This window comes from Eucalyptus grandis, chromosome 5 (assembly GCF_016545825.1).
Source record: "Eucalyptus grandis isolate ANBG69807.140 chromosome 5, ASM1654582v1, whole genome shotgun sequence".
NCBI classification, from domain to species: Eukaryota; Viridiplantae; Streptophyta; class Magnoliopsida; order Myrtales; family Myrtaceae; genus Eucalyptus; species Eucalyptus grandis.
In genome coordinates, this window is record NC_052616.1 from 5,475,932 (window position 1) to 5,500,006 (window position 24,075).

The window sequence follows — 24,075 nt, forward strand, 5'->3', positions numbered from 1 at the left end:
TTGAAAGTGGGACAATGCCTTATTTAATGTCATGTTGGAAAGTCTTACCAAAATACTTAAGTTAATAAATAAAGGAAGATTGTATATAAATAGAACATATGAGCCATTAAGTTTCTAACATAAATGGGACGCATAATTGAAATAAAAATTTGCAATTGTCAGACAATTTTAAAAGCTTAAATTACTCAAATCAGAAGGTACCATTGCGTAAGACCACGTGAGACAAAGTATGTATAAAACGACGAGACCTGATAGACTTTGAATAGTTGTGCCTCATCAAAGAACTTGAGGCAATGCGATGGCCAGGTTTTGATGCCGTATGCCGAGCTCCAAACAGAAGAAACTTCTACATTTTGTTTTTGGCCAGAGAAAATTATTACATTCAGTCATAGGATTACATGAAGCAGAACTTTTCTACGAGATAAGCCCACAAGATGAACCACATCTGTTTTCTACTGCAATTTAAAGTAAAACATTTAATCTCTTTTATTGGTAGAATCCAGGAACATGAGACTGCGTAAGCTATTTCTTCACAATCAACTTTGCTCTTGCATGACCCTCACTGATCTGAAATTGCTCCCCCAGACCAAAATGGGCCATCAACAACCACACAAAAGTCACGAGCTCCCCGCCTTTGCTCAGTTGATGAGCATGAGCAGTTGCTCTGCAATGACTCGCGGCATATGACAGCAACTCCACCCATACTTTGCTGATGATCTTCCATTTCTCCTCCTTGAACATCATCAAAGCTTGAGCCAACCTACTCGCATCGAACAGCACTGACTTGCTTCTATCTCCTTTTACATCGACAGGTCTCACGCTTGTTTTTACCCCGAGAATGCACTTAGAGGCTTCTTCATGTTCTTTCCCGGTTGATAGTTCCTTCCTGGTCAAAAACTTCTTGGCCTCAGCACAAGTGTCTTGGAATCTTATTCGTCCAATACCCACAACGGAAGACATCATCTTAGATTGCACGACAAGAAGATAGAGCATATAATCAGAGAGATCTTTAGAAAATCCTCTGTGACGATCATTGCTCTCCTCAGTGTTGGTGGTAGTGGAATACAAGAGATCTGTAGCCACATGCCACAATATAAGGCTCTCATCGTACTCTACATCATTAACGTAAGGCAATAGCTTACTCCAATGAAGATCGTTAAGCACCCAGTCACCTCTGGCTGAATATATCCTCTTTGCAAATCCCATATCGTCAGCGAGCACTGATTTGTCTCGCAGCTCCTGATGGATAAATAACCATAGTTCTTTAGTAAAAGGGGTCCTCGATGAGTACCTCATGTGGTCTAGAAGCTCCTTTAGGCCCATCAGATCAACGATCTTGCTGAATGGGTGTCCAACACGATCACAGAAGGTCTGAATTTTCTGAGGGCGTTCCCGGATAGAATAATCAATCAAGTTGTACGTTGAGATAGATTTCGACCACCTGCGGAATAGGCAACTCTTAAGCCCGGCCAAGAATCCAATCTTCGCCTCCTCTTCTTCGTCAGGGCAGGTACACTTCTTGAGAGAAAGGTAACTCCTCAAGATTGTGGCCAAAACACTGTGTTTCTCGGGGTTCTTCAATGCTGAAACTGTCCAGTCGGAGAAGATAAATCGGAGGACTGCTAAGACTTCCAAGGCTATAGCACCAAGGAGCAAGGTATAGGTAACTTGAACGTTGAATCTCCCGAAGCGATCCTTGTCCATGAAAAAGTAGAGCACCAGAGCAATCTCCATTGAACTGAAACAGATTAAGCGGCAAAAGTATCCAAACTTATCCTGCACTACCACAACCTTCGTGTAGAGGACATCGTAAAAGAAGTTGAGTTCTACCTCCAGCAATCTGAGAGTATCCTCTGCATTTCTCCTATGGAAGAATTCCCGGCTTGTGTTTCTCTCACGGAAGCTGAAGATAATGTCTACAAACAGTCCCTTAAAGGTTTCGAAAAAGCGGCGAGCCTCCTGAACCACCTCGATATCATCCATACCAGAGTTAACTGTGGTGTCCTGGGTCCTGGATTCTTTGTCGCGCTCTGGGATCATTCTGATTTCGGCCGGAAGATTGGCCTCTTTCTTGGAGGAGTACTCCTCCATCAGTTTGGCATAGTTCGGTCCAGGGTCCGGTTTCGTGTGCATTGAATAACTGAATCTGCTTCTGCTTGCAAGGTACAACGCCCGAGTCCTCTCGCCATACTTGATGATTCCCGATAGGAAGACCAGGACAATCGGCATCCATAACTTGTTAGGCAGTGACTGATAGAACACATAAGCCACGGCAATCACCTGGAATATGAGTCCGAGGAGGTGCCTGAGCCACAACTCGTTGTCCTCAAGCGAGAAGGAGGTTATGGTGTCTGGACCACCAAGGTGGAGCAGAAGAAATGGAGCCCAGAAAGCGAGAAGGTCCCCGTAATGGTCGGGGCCCAGATGGTCGCCTTGACTTTTGGAGATGAGACCGACCGCAAAACTAGCAGCCCAATCGGCAAGCAAGTAGGTGATCCAGATTAGCATGACGACCACGGCCTTGGATGCTCGTTTTCTGAAGGTTGCAAACAAGATCAGAAAGACCTGGAGCCAGAGACTAAGGAGAATGGCTCCCCTCAGGTTCCATGCATCCCAAATCTTCTTAACATGGTCAGTGATGTATGCAGTAATAGCCATGGTTCAGCTCTCTCTCTCTCTCTCTCTCTCTACACACGCCCACAGACTGAACTCCGTGGTGGGTCTGCAATATAGAGAACAAAATCAGCAATGAAGAATTTCTTTCTTGAATGTGTCGTGTAAAAGACTCGTCCTCAAACCGGGCCCAGATAGGTTGGACTTCTGTAAGACTTTTTGTCATGTGGCGTCCAGGAACTATACAGCTTATGGGCACCCAGTCTCCGTACGCCAAGTCCTCATAATGGTTCCACCATCATGTTAGTGGCTGCTTTAATTATATACTCAAGTCTCAAACAATGAGAACGAGTTTATTCGTCATTTTTTTTTCGTCGGTTTATTCGTCAATTTGAGGGGTCCATTTCGTGACCCTCCACATCTGAGATCCTCCAAAGGTCATGGAGCATGGGAAATATTCATACCCTACATTTAGGCTGCCATTTCCAGCAACATAGCACTGAGTTTTTTGGAGAGAAGAGGGCTCACCACTCAAAGAATCAAAATGGAAGAAACCATTGAGAAATATCTTACTGAGAAGTTCAGAACGAAGTTGCACAACGGCCCAAGAGTTCGATTCTATCGCCGTTTCGCAGAACTGGAGTCGCTGCTCGACAAAATCAAAGCGTCTGATTCCCCCACAAGGAGATCAGTCAAAGAGCAGCTCTACTGCCTCAATAATGTCTTGGAAGAGTGCCAAGTGCTAGCAAGGAAGAAAAGCCTCTCTCTTCCAACAGTTCTAAGTCCCTCAAAATTTCAAATCAGTAGAACCTTGGACAAGATCAAACAGCAACTTCACCAGGTCGACCGATCCATAGCAAGTTCGCAAGAGACCTTCTGTGTTCTGCCACAGAATCTAGAAGCTTCTCGAGGAAGCTCCACATGGGTCGATCCGTCAAGAGTCCACGGGTTTGACAATGAAGTGGTGAATTTGAAGACCAAGCTTCTCCGACCAGGAAAACCATCCGACCAAGCAATAGCAATCATTGGCACGAGCGGTGTCGGAAAAACAACACTAGCCCAATTGGTATACAACAAACAGGAAGTGAAGTCACACTTCCTTCCAAGAATCTGGGTATCGTTATCCCCACAACCTAACGAGGCCGAGAACACAAGGGAGGCTATCGCCAAGAAGTTACTGACCCGTCTAGGAGTTGAAACGGACATAATCAGCTCGATTGACAGCCATGGCTTCCGCGGCCTACTCTACGCTCTCCACCTGCAACTACTGGGAAAAAGGTATTTGATAGTGCTCGATGACGTGCGGGACACTAACCCATGGCACGACGTCTGGGATGGCCCGGATGGGTTGCCCAAAGGTAATGGTGGTTCAGTCGTTATCACAAGCAGGGCAGAGAAAGTGACCAACACCATGGATGGGGAAGACAATGTGATCCGCCTGCAGCCACTCACAGACCCTGAGAGCTGCTGGTGTATATTCAGGGATGAGGTCGAGAAAGATGGGGAAAAATTGAATGATGACGAAATCAGGAAGCTGAAACCAGCAGTCACAAAGAAGAGTGCTGGTCTGCCACTGGCTGCAAAAGTTATGGGGGAGATTTTCTATGAGAAGCGCAAAGCCAAGGAGGTGGTTGAGCATGGTGAGATTCATCCTCAAGAGTCCTAGTCAATTAACATAGAAAATGGGCAAAAGTTTCTACTCTTTTTTTCTTTTCTTTTCTTTTTTTAATTTCGTGTTCTCTCTGCTTCTGCAATTGATACTATGATTTCCATTTTCATGTCTAAATCTTGTTCGAGAATGATAGTGGTAATTACGTGAAGAACTCTTGTTCCTGATGATAGTATGAGTATCTTGTAAATTTTTAACCATGATCTAATAGAGGATGATGTTCGATTGGCAAGAATTGTTATACTCATTTTGCTTGGTAAATTCGATCATGTCTCTGCTGATGGATACAAATTAGGTTCCATATAACATAACAATATAAGCGGACAGAGATACAGAACAGAACCACCTGATGATATTCACCAGAAAAGTAATATATCTTGGTTCATCAATCCAGCATAATCTTGATACTGAAATTATTCTTGTTGTTTAGTAAGTTCCAATAATCCATTCCTTTAAAAAAAACGAGCAATGGTAATAATTGTTCTAGTCAGTTCACAGACTCACAGGCATTCATTGAATGTTACTTTTCTTGGATGACAAATTAAGTGACTGGGAAATTATAGTTGAGCCATTTCTAAAGAACGAAGCAGAACCGCACGACTGGCCAAATAAACTTAAGTCTTGAATCCAAAGCAAATTTCAAGACAAATGAGTAACATTTAAGAGAAACTTACTAGGAATTGATTAAATGAAAAACTACTTTCTATGTTAAGAAATTACTCAACACTTAGAACTCGGGTCTATTTGTTTCGCGGAAAACATTTTCCTCAATTTTTGACATTTGGTCAACATTTGATTCACTTAGGAAAATGAATTAATGGAAAATATTTTCCTACCAAAGCTATTAATTTCCTCTTTGAAAGAACAATTTTTTTTTTCCCAAAATGACTAGATCACAACGCTTGGATCCCAACATTCAAGACTAGGTCTCTAGCGGCCAAAGCTTGAGACCAAGCTCGAGACCCCAACGCTAGTTCTCGAATCTTGATATTCAGCTCTCCAGTAGCCAGCCCTGAGACTAAGCTCAAGACCCTAGTGCTTAGGCTTGGCCCCCGGCACCCACACTCATGTCTATTGAGACTAGCCTCAATTCTTGGTGCCCTTACTCAATACTCCAGCACCCAAGCTTAGGTCCATAAAGGTTGTGCTCTATTCCGCGACGCTTGAGGTCTAGTCTCAACCCTTAGGCCTAAGTACAAAGGCCATAAACAAATCCTTAATGAAACATTTGTTCTTACAAAAATATTTTCAAATTCAATTATTTATGATTTATTATTTTTATATATCCTTTTCTTTTCTTTCCTTTTTCTTTTTGCTTCTTCCTTGACCGGTCACTGGCTTCGGCGACGGCCAACAAGATTGAGCTCGCCAGAGGTCAAGCTCACTTGAGGCCGACAAGCTTGAGCCTTGCGATTAAGGCAACTAGGCCCTGGATTGAGTTGATTCTTGTTTAGTAGTATGATTAGCCTTTCTTTACGATTAGGGCAACTCACCCCTGGGTTAAGTTGATTCTTCTTTAGTAGCAAGCTGGCATGTGGCAATTGTTAGATCTGGTGAGGCTCGAGCTCACTTGTGGCTAGTCATTGGCGATCAGCCAGGGAAGAAGCAAAAAGAAGAGAAAGGAAAACAAAATATTAAAAAAATCAAAATAATATAAGAAATACAAACTTTTTAATAATTGTCCTTATCACATTTTCTTACCAAACAATAGAAAATACTTTCCAAGTCTTTTTCAGGTTTCAGCAAGTACCGAAAAATGAAGTCATTTTCTTAGAAAATATTTTCCAACGAATGGTATATTTTTAGTGAAATAAATGGACCCTAAAATAGTTGGTTCATTCTAACTTATAGAAAATAAAAGCTACTGAACATTTCCAAAATTTGCTCTTCACCTTAACAAGCTACTAAAGTCAACAAAATTATTTAAGAATGAAAGGATTGAAGTAAAAGTTTTGTCATAAAATAGCTACTTAAAAATGTGGAAAACTTACTATTTTAATATATTGCAATCTACTTTTTCACGTGGAAAAAAATACTAACCATATTTAAGAGTTACCAGGTACATGTAATAGTTGTAAAAGTAACTCGAAACTTTGTAAAGTTACTATACACTAATTACTTCACCCGTGTTTTGTGCAAGCATAACTGTACACATACTTTTTTCATCATTAGTAGTCCATTAATGTGACGTAAGACAAAAAGATGAGATTTCATATGAAATTCCGGCCAAGTGGACATGGGATCATAGAAATGCCCCATTTGAAAGGTACACTATATAGTGACCCTTTACAAGATGGATGACCTCTAAACCTTTTTTTGTGCTTAAAAGAACCATTAAACATAGAGTTCTTAAAAGAACAAGGCATTTCCCCAATCAAATCACTCTTTATCAAAAGGCATAATTTATTTATTAACTTTATTCTATTATAGGACAATTCAAATTCCATTTTAAAGTAGAAAAGAATGGCATCGTTCACCTTTAGGAAAAATCTAGGGCAAGTGACAAAGACCGTTGTATGGAAAGGTCGTAGATTGGGAAAGAATCACCATTAGTGGGATCGGTGGCTTGAACCGTAATCATCTAGACATGCGATGCACGATATGCATCAGAATCCAATATCTAGTGCTATAGTAGGCCGCAGAAATTGAACCCAAGTGAAAGGACAATGAACCCATTTGAGCCGGATGACTTGACTTTATGATACCTCAGTGAAAAGGATGCAGATATCTTGAAAAATCACGGTTGCTCGTTTTTCTTAATTTGGGGAATGACTAAGTGGGTGTTGACATTGATCAGTCATGCAAAGATCACACAGTTCCTGAAGTAATCTGTGATTACTTAGTCTGATTAAAGCTGAATTTATTTCTCGAATAGTATGTTTTGCTGAAATTAGAATTTAAAACCTTAACAATCACACTTCATAGGCATTATACCCATTTTCTACCTAATAATTCGTCATCTTCCATTTAAAAGGAGCATCGGGTGCTTCAAGAGAATATTTTAGTCTTTAGTCTCTTTCGATAAAATGTTTTTTCTTCTTGGAGATAAAAATTGAAATAGTTGAATAACTTGATAGATCATTACAAAATGACGAATTAGATGTTTTAAGAGAATCCTTTTAATTTTTAGTTTCTTTCAATAAGATGAAGCATTTTCTCGAAGATAAAAAATGAAAAACTTGAATAACTTGATAGATAGGTCAAAAATGACAAATTAGATGTTTCAAGATAATCTTTTTAATCTTTCGTCTCTTTTAAAAAGACGAAGTATTTTCTTGAAGATAAGAAAGTGGGAAACCTGAATAATTGACAGACTGGCTAAAAATGGCTTAGGCCATTATTATTCCAAATCAAGAAGACATTCTGGATGCCATTATTAGCCGACGGTTATCCGTAAGCTACCAAGATCAGCCTGTGGCTATCCACAATGTGATGCATCATGAGTGAAAGATTGATAGTGATGTGAGCTTGGCTTGTAAGCATAATCTCATTAAACGTTTTGTCCAATAAGTGGCATGGGCTTCCCTTCATTACCAATTTTCCCAGAATGAGGTCAATTCCTATATTCCCTTTTTACATTCTAGCTCCAGTGTTTTCTTTCTTTTTCATCAACACAGTCCCCGCACTTACACAAAAGTTTGCAGCATTCATAGCTTTCAAAAGCTTCCGACCGCCAAATAGGCAGCTGATGAGGCTATGACTCACTCTGAAACACCTCTTGCATGGACCGAGTATGCGATCACATCAATTGTTTATTTAAAGTCGCTTCTACATTGTGTATGTGCTCACGGGAAATGTATTATTCAGATTAACCAAAGATGATCGCATTCTTAACACAGTCATTCTATTTTGGAAAATAAAGAGAAATTGCTTGACCTGTTACCAAAGCCCGCGATCGAGGTTGTTGTGCGGACAACGTCCGTTCCTAGTCCACTTACTTTCTTATTTGGGCCTTTCAGATCCTGAGCTTCGTCTGAATCTACCGTCCCGATATGCACCATGAATCTCACCGATGAACATATATTGAACCCCAAAATTGTTATTGATATTGGGCTACTTGTGAACAAACATCTTCAAATTTTTGAAGGCAAAAACTCAGCAACACACTTATGAAAGATAGGGAGTGTTTCGGGAATCATGTCCATGAACAATTCCCAAACCAATCAGGAGCCTATCAGTTGAAAACATTATATGCTCGGCTTATGCAAATCCCAGAGCCAGCATCCTAATTCTTGGATTCAGTGGCACATTGCCGGCTTGTAGAGAACAAGATGTTCGTCGGCCATGCACCTTTGTACATCGATAGCTGTAATATCTCTTTGACCAAACCGACTTCGTGTCGTTTCTAAATAGTCAGCTAGTTTTTAGTGTAAACACCAGTGTGTGCTTCTGGTGGTTGAAGTGCGCATACCCCATGACCGGCCGGAACTAATGAGTTACAACGATTACTGTCATGCCCTCACGGCCAAGTAATGAAGCTGGTGGTGGCTAAGGATGGTTTTTGTGTTGAGCAGTTGCTGTCGCTTACAATCAAATTCATTAATTATGAGATTGGAAAATGATTAGATTAGTTCTATGTATGCATCGAAATTGAATAATTCCATATATATACTTTTTGGAACCTCTTTCTTCAACTACAATATTTAGTTCTCTGCCTTCTGTAAATTTACGATCACTTATGTAGGGATGAAACCAAGTCAATTTGTGAGTAGCTCACACTCAACTCACTTATTTTTTGAGATTGAATTGATTTCAAATTGAACTTGAGCTTGCTCGAGCATCTTGTTGAGTCAAACTCGAGCTCGTAAATGCTCAAATCAGGACGCTCCCAAATCTAGTCGAACTTCTACAACATTTTTAAATATTTAATGTCTACAAAAGAAATAGACACAAACCTCTTTAAAATTAGGCAGTATAACCACATGACATAAATGAATTTGCAATCCCCTGTATATCTCTCTCCCTTTCTGAATTTCAGCCTTTCTTCGCTTCTTCAATGGAGAAGAGGGATTAGACCCAAATCTCTCCTTCCCCTTCCTCTTTAGTTGATTTTTCTTTTATCTTTCTCTTGTTTTCGCCATACTCTTCCAAACTAGATCTAGATCAAGGAGCCCCACTCTCCTGGTTTTTAATCTGGGAGTTTTCTTTCTTGATCCAGTTTTAGACTTTTAGAAGTTTTAATCAATAAGTACTCAACTTCCAAATTCAATAGTGTTCACAGTAGCTATGGTGTCAGATTTGTGCCCGTTCAATATATTTTCGTTAGAAGCTCCAACATCTTGCGCTTACTAAAATGTTTGCTCTCATAAGTGTCATATTTGAGTTTGTTTAACATGTTTTCGTTGTCTCCATATAACAATAGTGTTAGGAACGCCATACCTGAGCACACGCCACCAAAAGAAAAAGCCGTAGCTACAAATAGAGATCTCGGCATTTGCTCATCAGTAATGATAATGTGTGATTCGGTGATAATGTAAGTCGCCAACACCTTGACGAGGGCCTACAAGCCCTCTCCTTGGGTCCTTGCCTCTGGTTAGCAAAGGTCCTTAGGCCTCGGCGATGGGCTGGCAGCCACAAGCGGAGGGCTGAGTTCTTTTTTTGTGTGTTTTCTTTTTCCTTTTTTCCTTTTTTTATTTTTTTATTTTTTATTTTTAGCCTTCTTTTTCTTTTTTGAGTTTGTCTTTCTATGGAAAAAGAAAAAAAATAGAAAAAAGAAAGAATAAAAAATAAAGGATAAAAATACCCTTAATCAGCTGATGAAATCCGACTCTCCTTTGAAATTGATATCGCCATTTAACGAGTCTACTTTAAGTTATTATTTGAAATAAGATTAATCTCTTATTTGAGAAACTAAAAACATGTCATATTCTTATTTGTAATTTTTCATTGGTTTTTGTCAGACGAAGTATAGAAGAAGAGGGGCCAGCGTGCCTGTTAAGCTGAGTATTGGCGCCTCTCAAGCTATTCGAGCAGATGGAGTCATAATCATCAAGTGAGCCGGAGAAACTCGCTCTGACTCAGTTTCAAACACAAAAGCCATCTTCAGGATCCTCTCCTCCTCCTTCAACGTCGTCGGTGCTCGTTCATGGGAAAGTGACAGTGATCATCACCTATACAGGCACGCTAACCAGTCCCCGCTGCCGTCCCCGTCAGCCATGGGGTACAAACACCTCAGCCACCCGAAGCATGCGTTGGTGATTTGCGCCAAGGGCGACTACGAGCATTCCCAGTGCACAGCCTGCGGCGCCAGCTGCAACGGCATCACCTACGGCTGCAAGGAGTGCAACTTCTTCATTGACTACGCCTGCCTCGAACTCCCTGGAAAGGTCTCGCACCCCTGCCACCCTCCCCACCCTTTCACCTGTGCCGCCTGCCTCCGCCAGCATCACGGCTTCCGCTTCCTCTGCCTCGACCCAGCCTGCTGCTTCACCATCGGCGTCCACTGCGCCTTGCCCTCCCCCCCAATCGTCCTCCACGATCACTGCCACGTCGTCCGTTTCTTCGACCAGGTAAAACGAAGCCCCAAATCCACCGTCCATTTGCTTTGCCTTATGGATTCAATTTCTATTAGCGGTTGATGCGGTCCTGCATCGGAGTAGGTAGGCAGGGAGAAGGTTGAGCCTCGTCTGTGCGACACTTGCCGCCAGCCTTGCCAATCTTCCGTCATGTGCTGCCTGACGGTGGACTGCCATTTTGCCCTGCACTTGTTGTGTGGGTGCTCGTCGTGCCTGTTCCCGCACCCATCCTGCCACCGGGAACGGCTCAAGCTCAGGGCTCCGATGAAGCAAGAGGAGGAGGAGGATGACAATGACAACGACTTAGTTGAATACTGTCAAGCGTGTAATCAGGAAATAGAAGCAACGATTCCGGTTTTCCATTGCGACAATTGCAAGTACATTGCTCATGTAAAATGCTTATTCTCACAGGTACCGGAATGCTAATCAGATTACTCTGTTGTTTTTGCTCTAGCTTTCCTGATTTATTCTTATACGGTAGCAAGTTATCTCGTTCTTCCATTTTTTTTTTTTTTGACCTGTGGGATTATCCTTGCCTGCTGCGTCGGCTCTCAAACAAGATACATGGAGTCGTAAGCATCGTCATATTATGTCACATCATCTCATGAAAATGAAGGGCACTTGAATTGATTTGAAGGGGGGAAAACACACTGAAATTGGTAACACCGCCTGCAATCAGTTTCACCGTTAAACTATGTACTTTCTCTTCCTTCATGACCTCATCAGATTTGCTACTTTTGTCTCGCACGTTCCATGTTGAACATGTTAAATCTGTGATTGAGATGGTTTTACCTTTGCAAGTTTGTATGAGGTTTGTATTTACAATAGTCATCTGAATCATTAAACGTGGGACTAGATAGGCATAGGATCCTTTGAATTTTGAATTTACATGTCTTCGATAAAGAACTTTTTCCTACCTCTATTAACAGTCATTGGATCAATATTTGTTTCAAGAAGGGCGATCCATTTTTTTATTATTTTATTTTTTGTTTTGGAAGTCCTTTAATGCATTCTCTGTCACCGACCTATTTTGGGCAATTAGTTGTGTAATGGTTTTCACTGAAGGCGAAGCGTGGAGGGATGAAGTTGAAGATCATATCTACAGAAGCACAAGATGGTGAGAAAGAAGTAAACTTAGATACTGAGGAGGAGAAAGACCATGTTGAAACATTCGGAGATTTCGTTAAATCTTTCAAAGATAGAGAAAAATTGGAATTGGAGGATGTCTGCAAAAAAAGAGTGGCAGAAATTATTAAAGTACTAGCCTGGCGAAAGAATGTCGAGGGTAGCTTTAGCAATTCAAATTCACCCTTTCTGGACGAGGCATTCCTGGAGTTCAGGAATAATCTTCAACTTGGCATCGAACACTCTACTTCGCTTGCGGTGGCATCTGAAGATGACAGGATTGTTAAGATGGTAGAGTACAAGGTGACCCAGAAGCTGGCACCTGTCCTAAAAGAGGTGTTCGCAAATTACGGAGATGTGAGCGCAGAAGCCACAATAAGTTCAAAGGCGAAGAACATGGTCTTCATCATGTTGTGCGGCACCATACGCAGCATGGCCACTACCAAAATAGCCGATGTCTCGGAGAGTTTGCTATACAACTGGTGGAAGTACATTATTTTCGTACATCTGTCAAAGTTCAAGATCCAGTTCGCCATTGATCGGTTGAAAGTGGTCATGCGTGCTCATTACAATCTCCAGGATAGGAACAACTCCGTAGCCAAAAGAGAAAAAAAGATCATGGATCTTTCTGAGGAGATCAAGGTAAATAAGAAGAAGTTGAACGAATTGGAAAAGAAATTGGAGAAAAAAGACATGACGGTAAAGCGGGAAAGGGGAGAGCTTCCAGTGGATAAAAACCTAATGAAAGCATATTTAAACAACGCATTAGCTTGGAAATGGGAACTGTGAGCAAACCTTAAAACTTCGCCTAGATGAGGAGTAAAATTTTCTTTGCATTCTAAAGTGTTCTTGCGGATCCACCCGTTTGGAGTCTTTTCATACGCTGGAGACCGTATATTGTGCATGACTTTGACAACCATGGCTGCTACAATAGCAGTATGGCTTTTGTAGAAAGCATTGCGTAGATTTCATAATGTGAGGTACGTGGAGCTCAGTGGTTCTGGTATGTACATTATAGTATAATTACTGTGATATGAAAGACACGATGGATAAATTCTGCCTTAATTTCCCGTTATTGCGTCAGGATCGGTTTTTATTCCTCTCTCTCTCTCTCTCTCTCTCTCTCTCTCTCAAATGCCAATCAATCTCATTTTTTTACCTGCAAGTCGATGTAGACTTCCTTGTACAATTCATTGTCTATCTCTTGCTGTTGTGCTCTGCAATGTTGCCTCCTTGAGGAAGGTAGGAAACGTACTAGGTCGGCTGGTTCAGCACGGTGGTGACATGGGTAAGAAACGGCCTTGTCATGAACAGGAGAATTCGATGCTCCCTTTTTTGTACGGGCGAGAAGTTCTTCACTGCACGGATTATGCTGATTCAATTGTATAGGCATTTTAATTATGGGTGCTTTTATTTGTACTGTTGAAACTTTGGGGCATTAAAATCTGGTTCAAGATAGATTGTGTAGCAATCTGGTCCAACCAGGTCCTGATAAGCTTCTAGAATAATGAAAAGGTAAGAATGATTCAAATTACACATTGAAGTAGGGGAGAGCGTCCTTAGGATATATATGTGAAAACTAAAATTAATTCACGGAAGCTGTTACGCCCCGAACCCCGGGTACATGCACATCTCTTGGCGGTTAATTAAAAATGCGATATCTCAGAACGCGTCGCCGACCCATTCTTTTTATCCTTCAATTAACCACATGCGAAAGCAAATTAAATAAACACCCGGCCAACAAACAACATAGGGATAGTAAAACCTGATAAACATTGTTGAAAACACATTCATTTATCAACTGTTAATCCTAGGAAGTTTAATACTTGCAAGCCTTTTCACGGCCACTTCCTATCGACCCTCTCAAAACCTTCAGGGATTAGGATCAACCTACTTCACTAACGGCAAGGCCAACTAAAAGGTGTTGCATCATGCGCCCACCAAATCAGTACTCGGCAGATCTCCACGCTACGACCCTGAAAAAGTTTAACCATGATGGGGTGAGATAAATCTCAGTGAGTCAAAACCCTAAACCCCGATTAGGACGTAGATTCGCCTCGAAGGTGGACATAAACACGCACCATACAAAACTCACATCGCCTCAGTGTGACATCTTGAATTTCAGATTCTGATTTAGATTGGATAAGTCGGGCATTTCATTAATGCGACTATAGTGCTTTTCTCTGAAATGGCCACTCATGAGATAACTAGACTATCTGAGGAAGCCATTAAAGATTTTTAAGGCAAATAGACTTGAGGATTCGACCAGAAGTCGATTGCTCGACCGTGCTAATTTGCAAGGGTCATTACGGCATTGTCAAAGTCAATCAGAGATCAGGGATAGGTCAATTGGACTGAGATGTGTGATTAGAGTGTGGGTGATTCCACCTGATTGCAAAATTCTTGTCGATCGACACTAGACTAATTTTCTATCGTTTTTGGTACCCTATACTCGTAATTGAAACCTTGAGATTTTTACGATCAACGAGAGTCACCAATGTGTCAAGTGGGTTCATTGTGGCTCAAAGAAAATCGACCACTAGTCATTTGCACTAAAAATTTCTGAAAACTACCCAGTAGCCTAGGTCACGCTAAAAACGCGCCTGAGTGAAATTAATCGTGAATTTGAATCCGATTTCAAAAATTGAAAATTATGTCATGTCACAATAAATTCTAGAAACGTTGATTTAGTCTCAGAAGATTTTTCTGCAACCCGAGACTTTTTGGGAAAAAGTCGGCATAGGAACGTTTTTATTCAGAAAAAGGCTAGGATTGTCTTTGGTTGAGAAATTGTGATGCAAGATGGATCCATAGGTGAGGAAAAAATATCAATTGGAGCATTGAGGTGTCAATTGAATTTGTAAGGGCCAAATGGGATTGAATTGAAGGGAAAACCAAGTCCAATTGTGAGATAATTATAAATATGCCATTATAGTGCGTCACATATGCAATTATAAATATCACTCGGCGCATCCCTGCATAATAGTGCATCACATATGCCATTATAAATATCACAAGTGTAGTGAATAACCGGAACACATAATTTTTATCCCTCAAACATTCACATGGGTCTCAATTATAATGTAAAACTATTATGACACGTCCCATACTATGCCACATAATTTTGCCCCATAATCAAGCGCAATAGCACAACCATACATGCGTGTTCCGATTATTACAATCCAACGGCCACGGCCAACTCAAAAGTCGGCGGTCATCCGGCGTAACCGGACATTGTCCCACCTAGTCAGGCACGACATTATCTCATGTATTCATACGCATCATGACAGCATTCCAATAAGGAGCATCAGTCCGACCTCAACCGCGACTCGGTATCCCGTTGACATGGGGGCATCCAAACTTAATCATCCATCGTTTGCATATTCATATGCATCAGGACGGGTTCATTATCCCGCATATTTATACACATCATGGTATTTAGGTGATCGCACGAGCATACCATCACTCAAGTCCATTGTTATCTTCCTCACTAGCCAAGAACACTAAAATCCCTTTTTAAATAATAAACCTTGCAACCCTTTTTTTTGTTCAAAGCATTTCGAAATAAATTCTTACAGGGTCGCGTACTTAAAATCAGTCTGTCAAAATTTGCACACTTTACTATAAAACCTCCTTATTTAATTGAGCAAATAAAATTTAGTGTCCAAACCCAACATCTCATTTATTTTCTATTTTCTTTTCCAACCACCCCTTTTGTAATCCCTCTTTTTTTTTTCTTTAAAACTTTTGGAAAGAAATTCGTAGGTGCTCTCATATTCAAAATTAATCCGTCAAACTTTGTACGCACCTAGTTTAAAACTTCATTGTTTTATTGAGCAAATAAGTTTTGGTGTCCAAACCCGACACCGCATTGCTTTCCTAATTAATTACCCATAAGGCCATCTTTTGCAATAATAATAGATAATCACCATAGAACAACCATTCACATAATACCACGCATAAGTTCTTTGCATGCCAAAATCAATCAAATCACAACATATACATTTCCTAGCAAGCAAGACACCAAGAACAACCACGAGACCATAACTAGCCCTCATCGGCAGAAACCGAGTCTACCCGTGCGTCTCTAGGTTAATTCCAGAAACTTAACCAAACAAGTTTAGAAAATCCCCAAATTTAAATATGTTATAAATGACACTTAAACAAACACTCTTAAGTGAAAATAAATTCCAGATCAGCTCAGAGAATAGCACTATCGGCGCGTCGAAGAATGGCCCGATTTATTTAATCGAAAACAAATTCTAAAAATTCAGGCTGTCATAGTTTGTCCTTTAAGTGAAAATAATTCATCAATTGCATGATTCTACTTGACAAAAAAAGAATGCATATTTTTAGAGGTTTTCTTCGGAACGCTCTGTTCTCCAAATATAGAAAAACACAATCTTTAATACACATAACTCATTGAGTTTTCTTGTGACACAACTAATCAACATTGTGAAAATTGAATCATTTTCTTTTTGTAAAATTTGTTGAACATGTTTCCTAATGTTCTACTTGAAACTTAGCAGTCAGTAAAACCTTAGAATGATAATATATCAAACACAGGATTTGACTGAAATTGAAGGAGAATGAGGGCACGGATTATAACCATTTTACTTCTCTATTTTTCTATTTTTTTAGTTCTCGAAAACAAGTTTGGAACATAATTCTCTTTGATAACGCAATTTTATTTTTCTATTTTCAGGACAAATTTTTTGCCCTAAAATAAGTTTGAAACAAAAATGAACTTTTCGAGATTTGGAATGCAAATGAAAAATAATAACTCTTGTAACGACCCAAGCCCCATTGTATAATATTGTTTGCTTTGGACACTAAATCCTCAGTGCTTTAAAATGCATTATACAGATTAAAGAGATCCAAGCTTTTCATAAACTAACCCAAGACTCCCCCCTAAGCGATGTGGGACGGGAGACATGCCCTTAACCTCACCCGTATTGCCCTGGAGTCTAGGTCGTCACATTCTCCCCCTTAAGGCATAGGGCCCTCACTTTGTGGCCCCCACACGCAGTCTAGGTCATCATATTCTCCCCCTTAAGGCACAGGGCCCTCACTGTGGCCCCCACACGCGGTCGGGAGTCGGCTCTAATACCATTTGTAACGATCCGAGCCCACTGTATAATATTGTCCGCTTTGGACACTAAGTCCTCATGACTTTAAAACGTGTTATACAGATTAAAGGGATCCAAGCCTTTATAAACTAGCCACAGAACTCCCTCTTAAGCGATGTGGGACGGGAGACATGCCCTTAGCCTCACCCGCGTACTGTCAAAGCGATCTCAGTCCATCCCTCCGTATTACCCCGGATCGAGGTCGTCACAACTCTTCTCATCACTCGCCATCTCCGCTATTCACCAATGCCCATCATGCCCACTAGCCACTTGGGAGTGAGATATTTAAGAAGGTCTATCAGACAAATTTCTATTCTTGAAAATAGAATTTTTGTGTCGTTTTTAAAAGAATATTTTTGCTTTGAAATTTATTCAATGAATAGAAATAGAATAATTTATTTCTGGCCATAAATAGGGCCTAGGAAGCAAAGGTTATCATTTATGCCCGCAATGAAAATTACAAAAGAAAAGGTGTGACCTTAACCATCACAGAGAATATGATTTGAGAGAATCGATCAACCCCAATCTTCATACTTGGCCAGTGGCACATTCTATAAACCTCGGTGGTGATTGTAATCTATCATAGATCCCATCATTATCACTTAAAACGCATCCACCCACCGTGCACTTGCATCAGAATACGAATCGAACCAAAGTTTTTCTTTTTCACTGTCGACTTCATTTCTGGCTATTTATGATTCCCGATGACTGGAGAGTGGACAAGCACCTTTGAGGCATCAGTAGGTAAATATTTTGTTCTTTTTTTATGCTCTTGATTTTGATGTTTTCTTGGATTATGCTTCTTTAATCATCTACAACTTTTTTAAGTTGGTGCAATCTAGTTGATTTCTACTACACTGAGGGACCTGAAAAAATTTTCCCAGAAAAAATTCTAGCGAGTTCAATGGAATGAGTAGAAAATACGAGTTAGAGAAGTTATTAATAGCAAGTTCGTATCCGTTGGGGGAGAGAGAGAGAGAGAGAGAGAGCTCTAAACTCATCTCCTTTGTCCTTCCATTTTTAGTTATCATCACGGACGCTTGTGTTCATCATACTATGCTGAGAAAAGGCCTATTGAGAAATCGGCTGGTTTTCAATTTTCTCTTACTTCAGTTGCGCATTTTGATGTATACTCGGCGTATCAGACAAATGTTGCTCTAAATCACGTCAAATTATCTAAACGCGGTGTCTCATGTTCATTAGTTGAGCTGAGAAGCTGAGACTTCGAGCCAGTCAATGTACGTTTGGGCTTTGATATACTGCCTTGGAAAGGGTTTTCTTTTCGCAACATTGGAGCTTCTTTCATGTGGTACTGGATGTTCAGTAGGAGTAGAGCCACAGGTGAGTTTTCTTATAATTGTGATTGAGTCACATCCATTGCTCTTGATGTATAAATTTTGAAGATGGTAGTACTGGTTTTCTTCCAACTTAGCCTCAATCTTTGTTGAGTCTACGGAGTTGTTGGTAGATCTGCGTGGCGTGTTTGAATTGGGAATAAGATGTGTTGCTCTTGTCGTGGCTCTTCCTTAAGATTGAGTTTCATCAATCTGAAGTTGCCTCTCTCTCTCTCTCTCTCTCTCTCTCTCTCTCTTCCCCACTAAGAGCAATGGTTTCCTGCGTCTCATCTTGTGAGTTTCACAACCTTGTGCATATTGCCAGCATCATACCTAACTCAGATGTAGGAATGGTCCTGTAATTTGTCACGTGAAAATAGTACATGGCAAACATTCATATGTCCACACAAGCAGGGTGAAGTGGAATTGTGCAGTCAAGTTATCGACATCTTAATTTGATATATGGAAAACAGTAATAGTTTGATGGATTATCATGTTAAACAACCGGTTGTTCTATTGTACATTTTCTTGATAGAATTGCTTTTCGTGATTCAGAATGCTGGATGGATGAGAGGAGTAATGACAATCTAAAACACTGATGAAAGTTCTACAAATCTTTTGAGTGTCACCCCGGAGATCAAGTCGGTGTTTCACCTGAATTGAACATGGAGACTATTGCACATTTCAGCCACCGACACCTGCTGACAATATGTGAGATCAGCGAGCATAAAGAAGTTAACTGCGCTGCATGCGAGAAGCACTGCTCCAATGAATCTTACTGTTGCAAAGAATGTAAATTTTTTCTCCATAAATCATGTGCGGAGCTTTCGAGAGAGCTCAAACACGATTTACATCCTCACAGTTTAACCCTCTGTGATACTGTAAACTATGGCAGCATCTACTGTGATGGCTGTATGAAGAGATTCCGCGGCTTCACCTTTCGATGTGAGAAGTGCAACTTTGATCTCGATATTGAATGTGCTCAGAAGTCCACCTATGGTTCCAATGTCAAGAAGCAAATTCAGCACTTCAGCCATGGCGATCCCTTAATATTGATGGAGGTGATTGATGAGGATAAAGAAGTTTGGTGCAGAGCTTGCGAAAAACGCTGCTTGAACATTGCATATTCCTGTGACTCATGTCAATTTTTTCTCCACAAGTCATGTGCGGAGTTGCAGCAAGAGCTCTGCCACCCAGTACACTCGCATACCCTAAAGCTCTGCCCAACCGTAGATGATGATGCAGGATTATCATGTGATTTCTGCGGAGAAATCTTTCATGGCTTTGTGTACCAGTGTAATGAATGTCAGTTTCACCTAGATGTGATATGTGCACAACTGCCTTCCAGTGAAACTAGGGGTCAGAAGCAGACAGACCATTTTGGTCACAGGCACCCTTTGACTCTTCGCTTGAGGGATGACGAAGATGATGGTTTTAAATGCAGAGCATGTGATGAGAGCATTGAGAGGTGCTTAGGTCCAGTCTACGGTTGTGAGCAGTGCAAGTATTTTCTCCACGAGTCATGTGCAGAATTACCGTTGGAGCGGGAACACTTCTATCACGAACAGCATCCCCTGAAACTTCAGGTTGCAAAGTACCACAACTGTGCTCTCTGTGGTAACAGAATTGAAGGCTACACGTACCGCTGCGAGCAATGTGACTTTGACCTGGACGTTTTATGTGCTCAGATGACCTCCATGAGACCTGGAGAAGGAAGAGTGACACGTACGAGGAAAAAAGTCGAAGACATAAAAAAGCAACATTTCTGTCATGAACATGTGTTGACAGGTAGCGAGAAGAGCGAAGAGGATAGAGTTTTTTGCAGCGGATGCAAGAAACAGTGCTCCGGTCTAACCTATGCATGTGACACGTGTAAGTTTTATCTCGATGAAGCGTGCTCTGAGTTACCCAGAGAGTACGAACACTTCTTCCATCCGCTCCACAAGCTCACCCTCCAGAATAGCCATTTGGGGGTTTACTGTAGAGCCTGCGAAAAAAAGTGCTGTGGCTTTACCTTCTCTTGCAGGGAATGCAAGTTCCATATGGATGTTGTGTGCGCTATGAAGGCCAAAAAAGTAACTCGCGATCCGGATTGCTATATTCCACACTTCAGTCATGGGCATCCCCTAAAAATCACTGATGAGGAGTGGAACACTAAGTGTTTAGCTTGCAGTAAACAGCGCTTGGACTCGGGCCTAATATATGGTTGCAAGAAGTGCGGGGTGTGGCTTCATAAGTCATGCGCTGAATTACCACAGAAGATCGATCGTCACTTCTTTCATAAAAAATGCACAGGTCAACTCAACTTGGAAGTTCGACCCACCCTGAAGCCCGGGCTAAGAAAGGTAAAGTGCTGGGCCTGTCACAAAGAATGCCAGGGGTTTTTATTCCGCTGTGAGATCTGTCCGTTCAAGTTGGACGTAGCATGCGCTTTAATGCCCTCTATCATTCCTGAAGGTACTCAGACAAAACATTTTACCGGGCATGGGCACCCTTTACAGCTACGTCAAATCAATGAAGATGCTACAGTTCGCTGGTGCTCTGTATGTGAGAACCATTGCGTCGATGCAACGTATGAGTGCAGTCTATGTGAGTTCTTTGTCCATGCATCCTGCACAGAACTGGCTCCAATCCGTCATCCTTTTCATCCTAACCACCGGTTAGAGCTGGGCAACAAAGACAGATTCACGTGTAAAGCCTGTCTCAAAGAAAGTTCTGGCTTCACTTATGATTGCCATTCATGCCCCTTCTTCAGCCTCCATGTTGGCTGTGCAAATCTAAAGCCCAAAATACAATTTGATGCTCATGAGCACTACCTTTGTTTCTTTGACAGTTTATATGCCAAAGTAAAGTGCAATGCCTGCAGAGGAGAAATAGTCCCATGTTCCGGCAAGAAAAACAAAGGGGAAATGGAAATCAAAGAAGAAGTCGTTCGCTGTGTTCGTTGTAATTACAATCGACATCTTGTATGTGGTCCATTACCTTGCACAATCAAATCTGAGGACCACAAACATGACATCCAACTTGAGGATGAGCTTCATGAAGATGAGTCAGGCATATACTATTGTGATGCTTGTGAGAGAAAAAGGAATCCAGAAGAGAGCGTCTACAGATGTACACAAGCACGATGCCCATATGTTGCTCATTTTGATTGCATGAAATCTGAGGTATTTCTAGTCCCTTTTATAGCTCAAGATTTGTGTAACTTGCTGGAGAACGTTCCATTTAAGCCAGAAGCCCAGAATCAGATGTTTTATGCAATTTTCGTTCTGAATTAAATCTACATAATCCAATTTAAGAGTAAATGTCAAGCACAAGATAAAAATATCACAATGAATCACGGTATGGTTGGAAAACTGTGAGAAACTGAAGCACATGACCATAAGGAGAAAGAAACGGTGGAAATATCCCCATCAGATCCAAGTCATAAATTAGAATAAGCCAGTGGACCTGTTTGGAAGTAACAGTCTTCCTCTTCACATGTTGTTCGTTTATTTTTGCTTCTTTTTGATGCCATAATATGCTTAACTCGTGTTCCCTTTAATTGTGTTTGCTTGTCAGGTCACACGTTTATTGAAGGGAGAGCAGAAAGATGTAGAGTTAAGAACTCTTGGCACACGAATTTCTGGGAAAATAATGAGTGAAGACCAGGAGATAACCGAGTTCGAACCTCATGGTTCAACTGATGTTAGAAGGGAAATGGGCACTAAAGATGTACCCACATTGGAGAAGTTACTAGATGTTTTCCTTGAAGAGAAGCAAATGAAATTCCCAGATGCTTTTCATATCTTGACCAAGGAAATGTGTGGCTTAGGACTTAAATCTTTCTGGAAGCCACTGAAAGGTGAGGGCAGCATTCCAAAAGCTTCCCCATTTTCGCATCAAGCTTTCTCCCAGTTCAGGAACATGCTAGAGCCCGAGACAGAGAACTCACATTTCTCGATGACATTTTTCGAAAACGAGGTGCTTGTTGAAGTTGAGGGATTCATGGTCGTCCAAAGCCTAGCCCCAGTCCTAAAAAATTTGCTGGAGAAGCAAGGAGATATAAGCACGGAGTCTCGGTTGAGTTCATATTCAAAGAACCTGATCTTCACTATGCTGTGTGGGGCAATACGGAGCATGTCCAGCACAAAAGTTGACCATCCCTTCTTCGAGACCTTGTTCTATAATTGGTGCAACCATGTTACAATGGCCAAGCACGCTGGGTTCGAAACCCGGTTTTTCTTGGGTCATCTGGACAAAATCTTGCGAGCTCGCTTTGCTGTCCAAGCAAACAAAGTTCAGGAAGAAAAGCTGAAAGAGTTGGATGGTCAAATCGAAAACTGTCGGGCATCCTTGAAGGAATGGACAGTGAAAGCAGCAGAACTGACCGATGCACGCAGGCAGTATCGTGAATCTGCAGAATCAAGCTTAATAAAGGTGCTGTCGATTGAGGCAGAGAGTCTTGAGGGTAACACGGTCGGCTCTGCTCTGTTATGATGCTGTCCCCACCAAATTGTGGCAACTCTTATTTCATATGATGTCGTTAAGTAGCTTTGGAAGCAGTAATCCTTTTCTTCTTCTTTTTACTTGAGCAAAAATTTATCTGTCTAGATATTTGGCTGTTGGTGAGACATGTCGCAGATATTGCTGTTTAATGATATGTTTTGCCTTCACCTGAATTATATTATCCATCCATTACACCATTTTTGGAATCAGATTACATGGCTACTCTATTTCACATCTTGCTCCTTAATTCAATGAGTGGAAGATTTAATGTAAAACTATCGGATACGTTTATCTAGCTCGGCAGTTACCCTAAGCTGGTGGCTGTTAAGACTAGCAATAACACAATCTAAAGAGGATATATAGATTGATTCACATAACTAACCAATTTTTTTGCGGAATAACTCAAGTTATTGACAGATGAAAGTTTGATACCGTCCATGCAAGATGCTTCATCATATAAATATTAAAATAAGTCAAGACATAGAAGATGATGCACGCAAAGTTTATAGTGATTCGACTTAGATTAATTTTACGTTCACTCACTAGACTAAGAACTACTAATAGGCTGAAATCCACTAAGGACCTTGTAAATAGTTACAATGAATCAAGTATTGCTTTTATCCTAAAATGAAAGATCCCACTATCAATCAACAAGTACTGTTAATGCACTTGTACATCCTCAAACCACAAATGACAATAACAATAACTCTCAAAAGTAGAATCGCGATTTTAGAGTGGAAAAAAAAAATGTGACAACATCAGCGTTTGTAGCTTTCCTCATTTTTCATACTTCCTTCATCATGTATGGAGCCTCTTATATAATCTTCAATCTCTAATTTAACTGTTGGAGAATCTTATTGGAAATGATAGACATGATTACCGGAGATTTGATTGCCCATGCAATTATATTTTCCCGGTAACAGTGAGACTTTCCCTAATAGAGTAAGCTATACTTGGCAATTATCTATTCCTCTAATTAAGTGGATAAAAATAGGCAAGATTTCAGAATTCTAAATTCTGAAACTAGCTATTATTCCTTTTGACCTCCAAATTTGGTCAAAGGAATATAGGGAGTTGCCTTTATCAGCAATCCAATGATTCTATTCAAGGCGCCCGCTAATAATTTAAGTGGCTGCTTTAATTATACCCTCAAGTCTCAAACAATGAGCACGACTTTATTCGTCAATTTCTTTTTTGGACGG

General features: G+C 40.8%; 4 protein-coding genes across 6 annotated transcripts; 3 read left to right on the top strand and 1 right to left on the bottom strand.

The window, feature by feature from the left end:
• Positions 1 to 328: 328 nt before the first annotated feature.
• On the bottom strand, positions 329 to 2,823 carry LOC104443651. The gene has a single exon (XM_010057152.3). It carries the CDS (start codon positions 2,656 to 2,658, stop codon positions 523 to 525), a length of 2,136 nt encoding a protein of 711 aa, XP_010055454.2. The 5' UTR covers positions 2,659 to 2,823; the 3' UTR covers positions 329 to 522.
• Positions 2,824 to 3,157: 334 nt separating this feature from the next.
• Positions 3,158 to 4,279, top strand: LOC104443652 (probable disease resistance protein At5g45490). Its single transcript, XM_010057153.3, has one exon. The coding sequence runs from the start codon at positions 3,158 to 3,160 to the stop codon at positions 4,277 to 4,279; it is 1,122 nt and encodes a 373-aa protein (XP_010055455.1).
• A 6,158-nt stretch (positions 4,280 to 10,437) lies between these two features.
• On the top strand, positions 10,438 to 12,992 carry LOC104443653 (hypothetical protein). The gene is made up of 3 exons (XM_010057154.3): positions 10,438 to 10,791; positions 10,882 to 11,208; positions 11,863 to 12,992. The coding sequence occupies exons 1-3, from the start codon at positions 10,438 to 10,440 to the stop codon at positions 12,709 to 12,711; spliced, it is 1,530 nt and encodes a 509-aa protein (XP_010055456.2). The 3' UTR covers positions 12,712 to 12,992.
• A 4,796-nt stretch (positions 12,993 to 17,788) lies between these two features.
• Positions 17,789 to 23,046, top strand: LOC104445959. Of its 3 annotated transcripts, none has more exons than XM_010059883.3 (3): positions 17,789 to 18,392; positions 18,941 to 21,552; positions 21,947 to 23,046. In XM_010059883.3, the coding sequence occupies exons 2-3, from the start codon at positions 19,051 to 19,053 to the stop codon at positions 22,862 to 22,864; spliced, it is 3,420 nt and encodes a 1,139-aa protein (XP_010058185.2). In that variant the 5' UTR covers positions 17,789 to 18,392; positions 18,941 to 19,050; the 3' UTR covers positions 22,865 to 23,046. The 3 variants fall into 3 exon arrangements, with proteins under 3 accessions (XP_010058185.2, XP_039168199.1, XP_039168200.1); XM_039312265.1 differs by lacking the exon at positions 17,789 to 18,392 and adding an exon at positions 18,625 to 18,679; XM_039312266.1 differs by lacking the exon at positions 17,789 to 18,392 and having other exon boundaries at positions 19,039 to 19,177; positions 19,281 to 21,552.
• Positions 23,047 to 24,075: the final 1,029 nt, after the last annotated feature.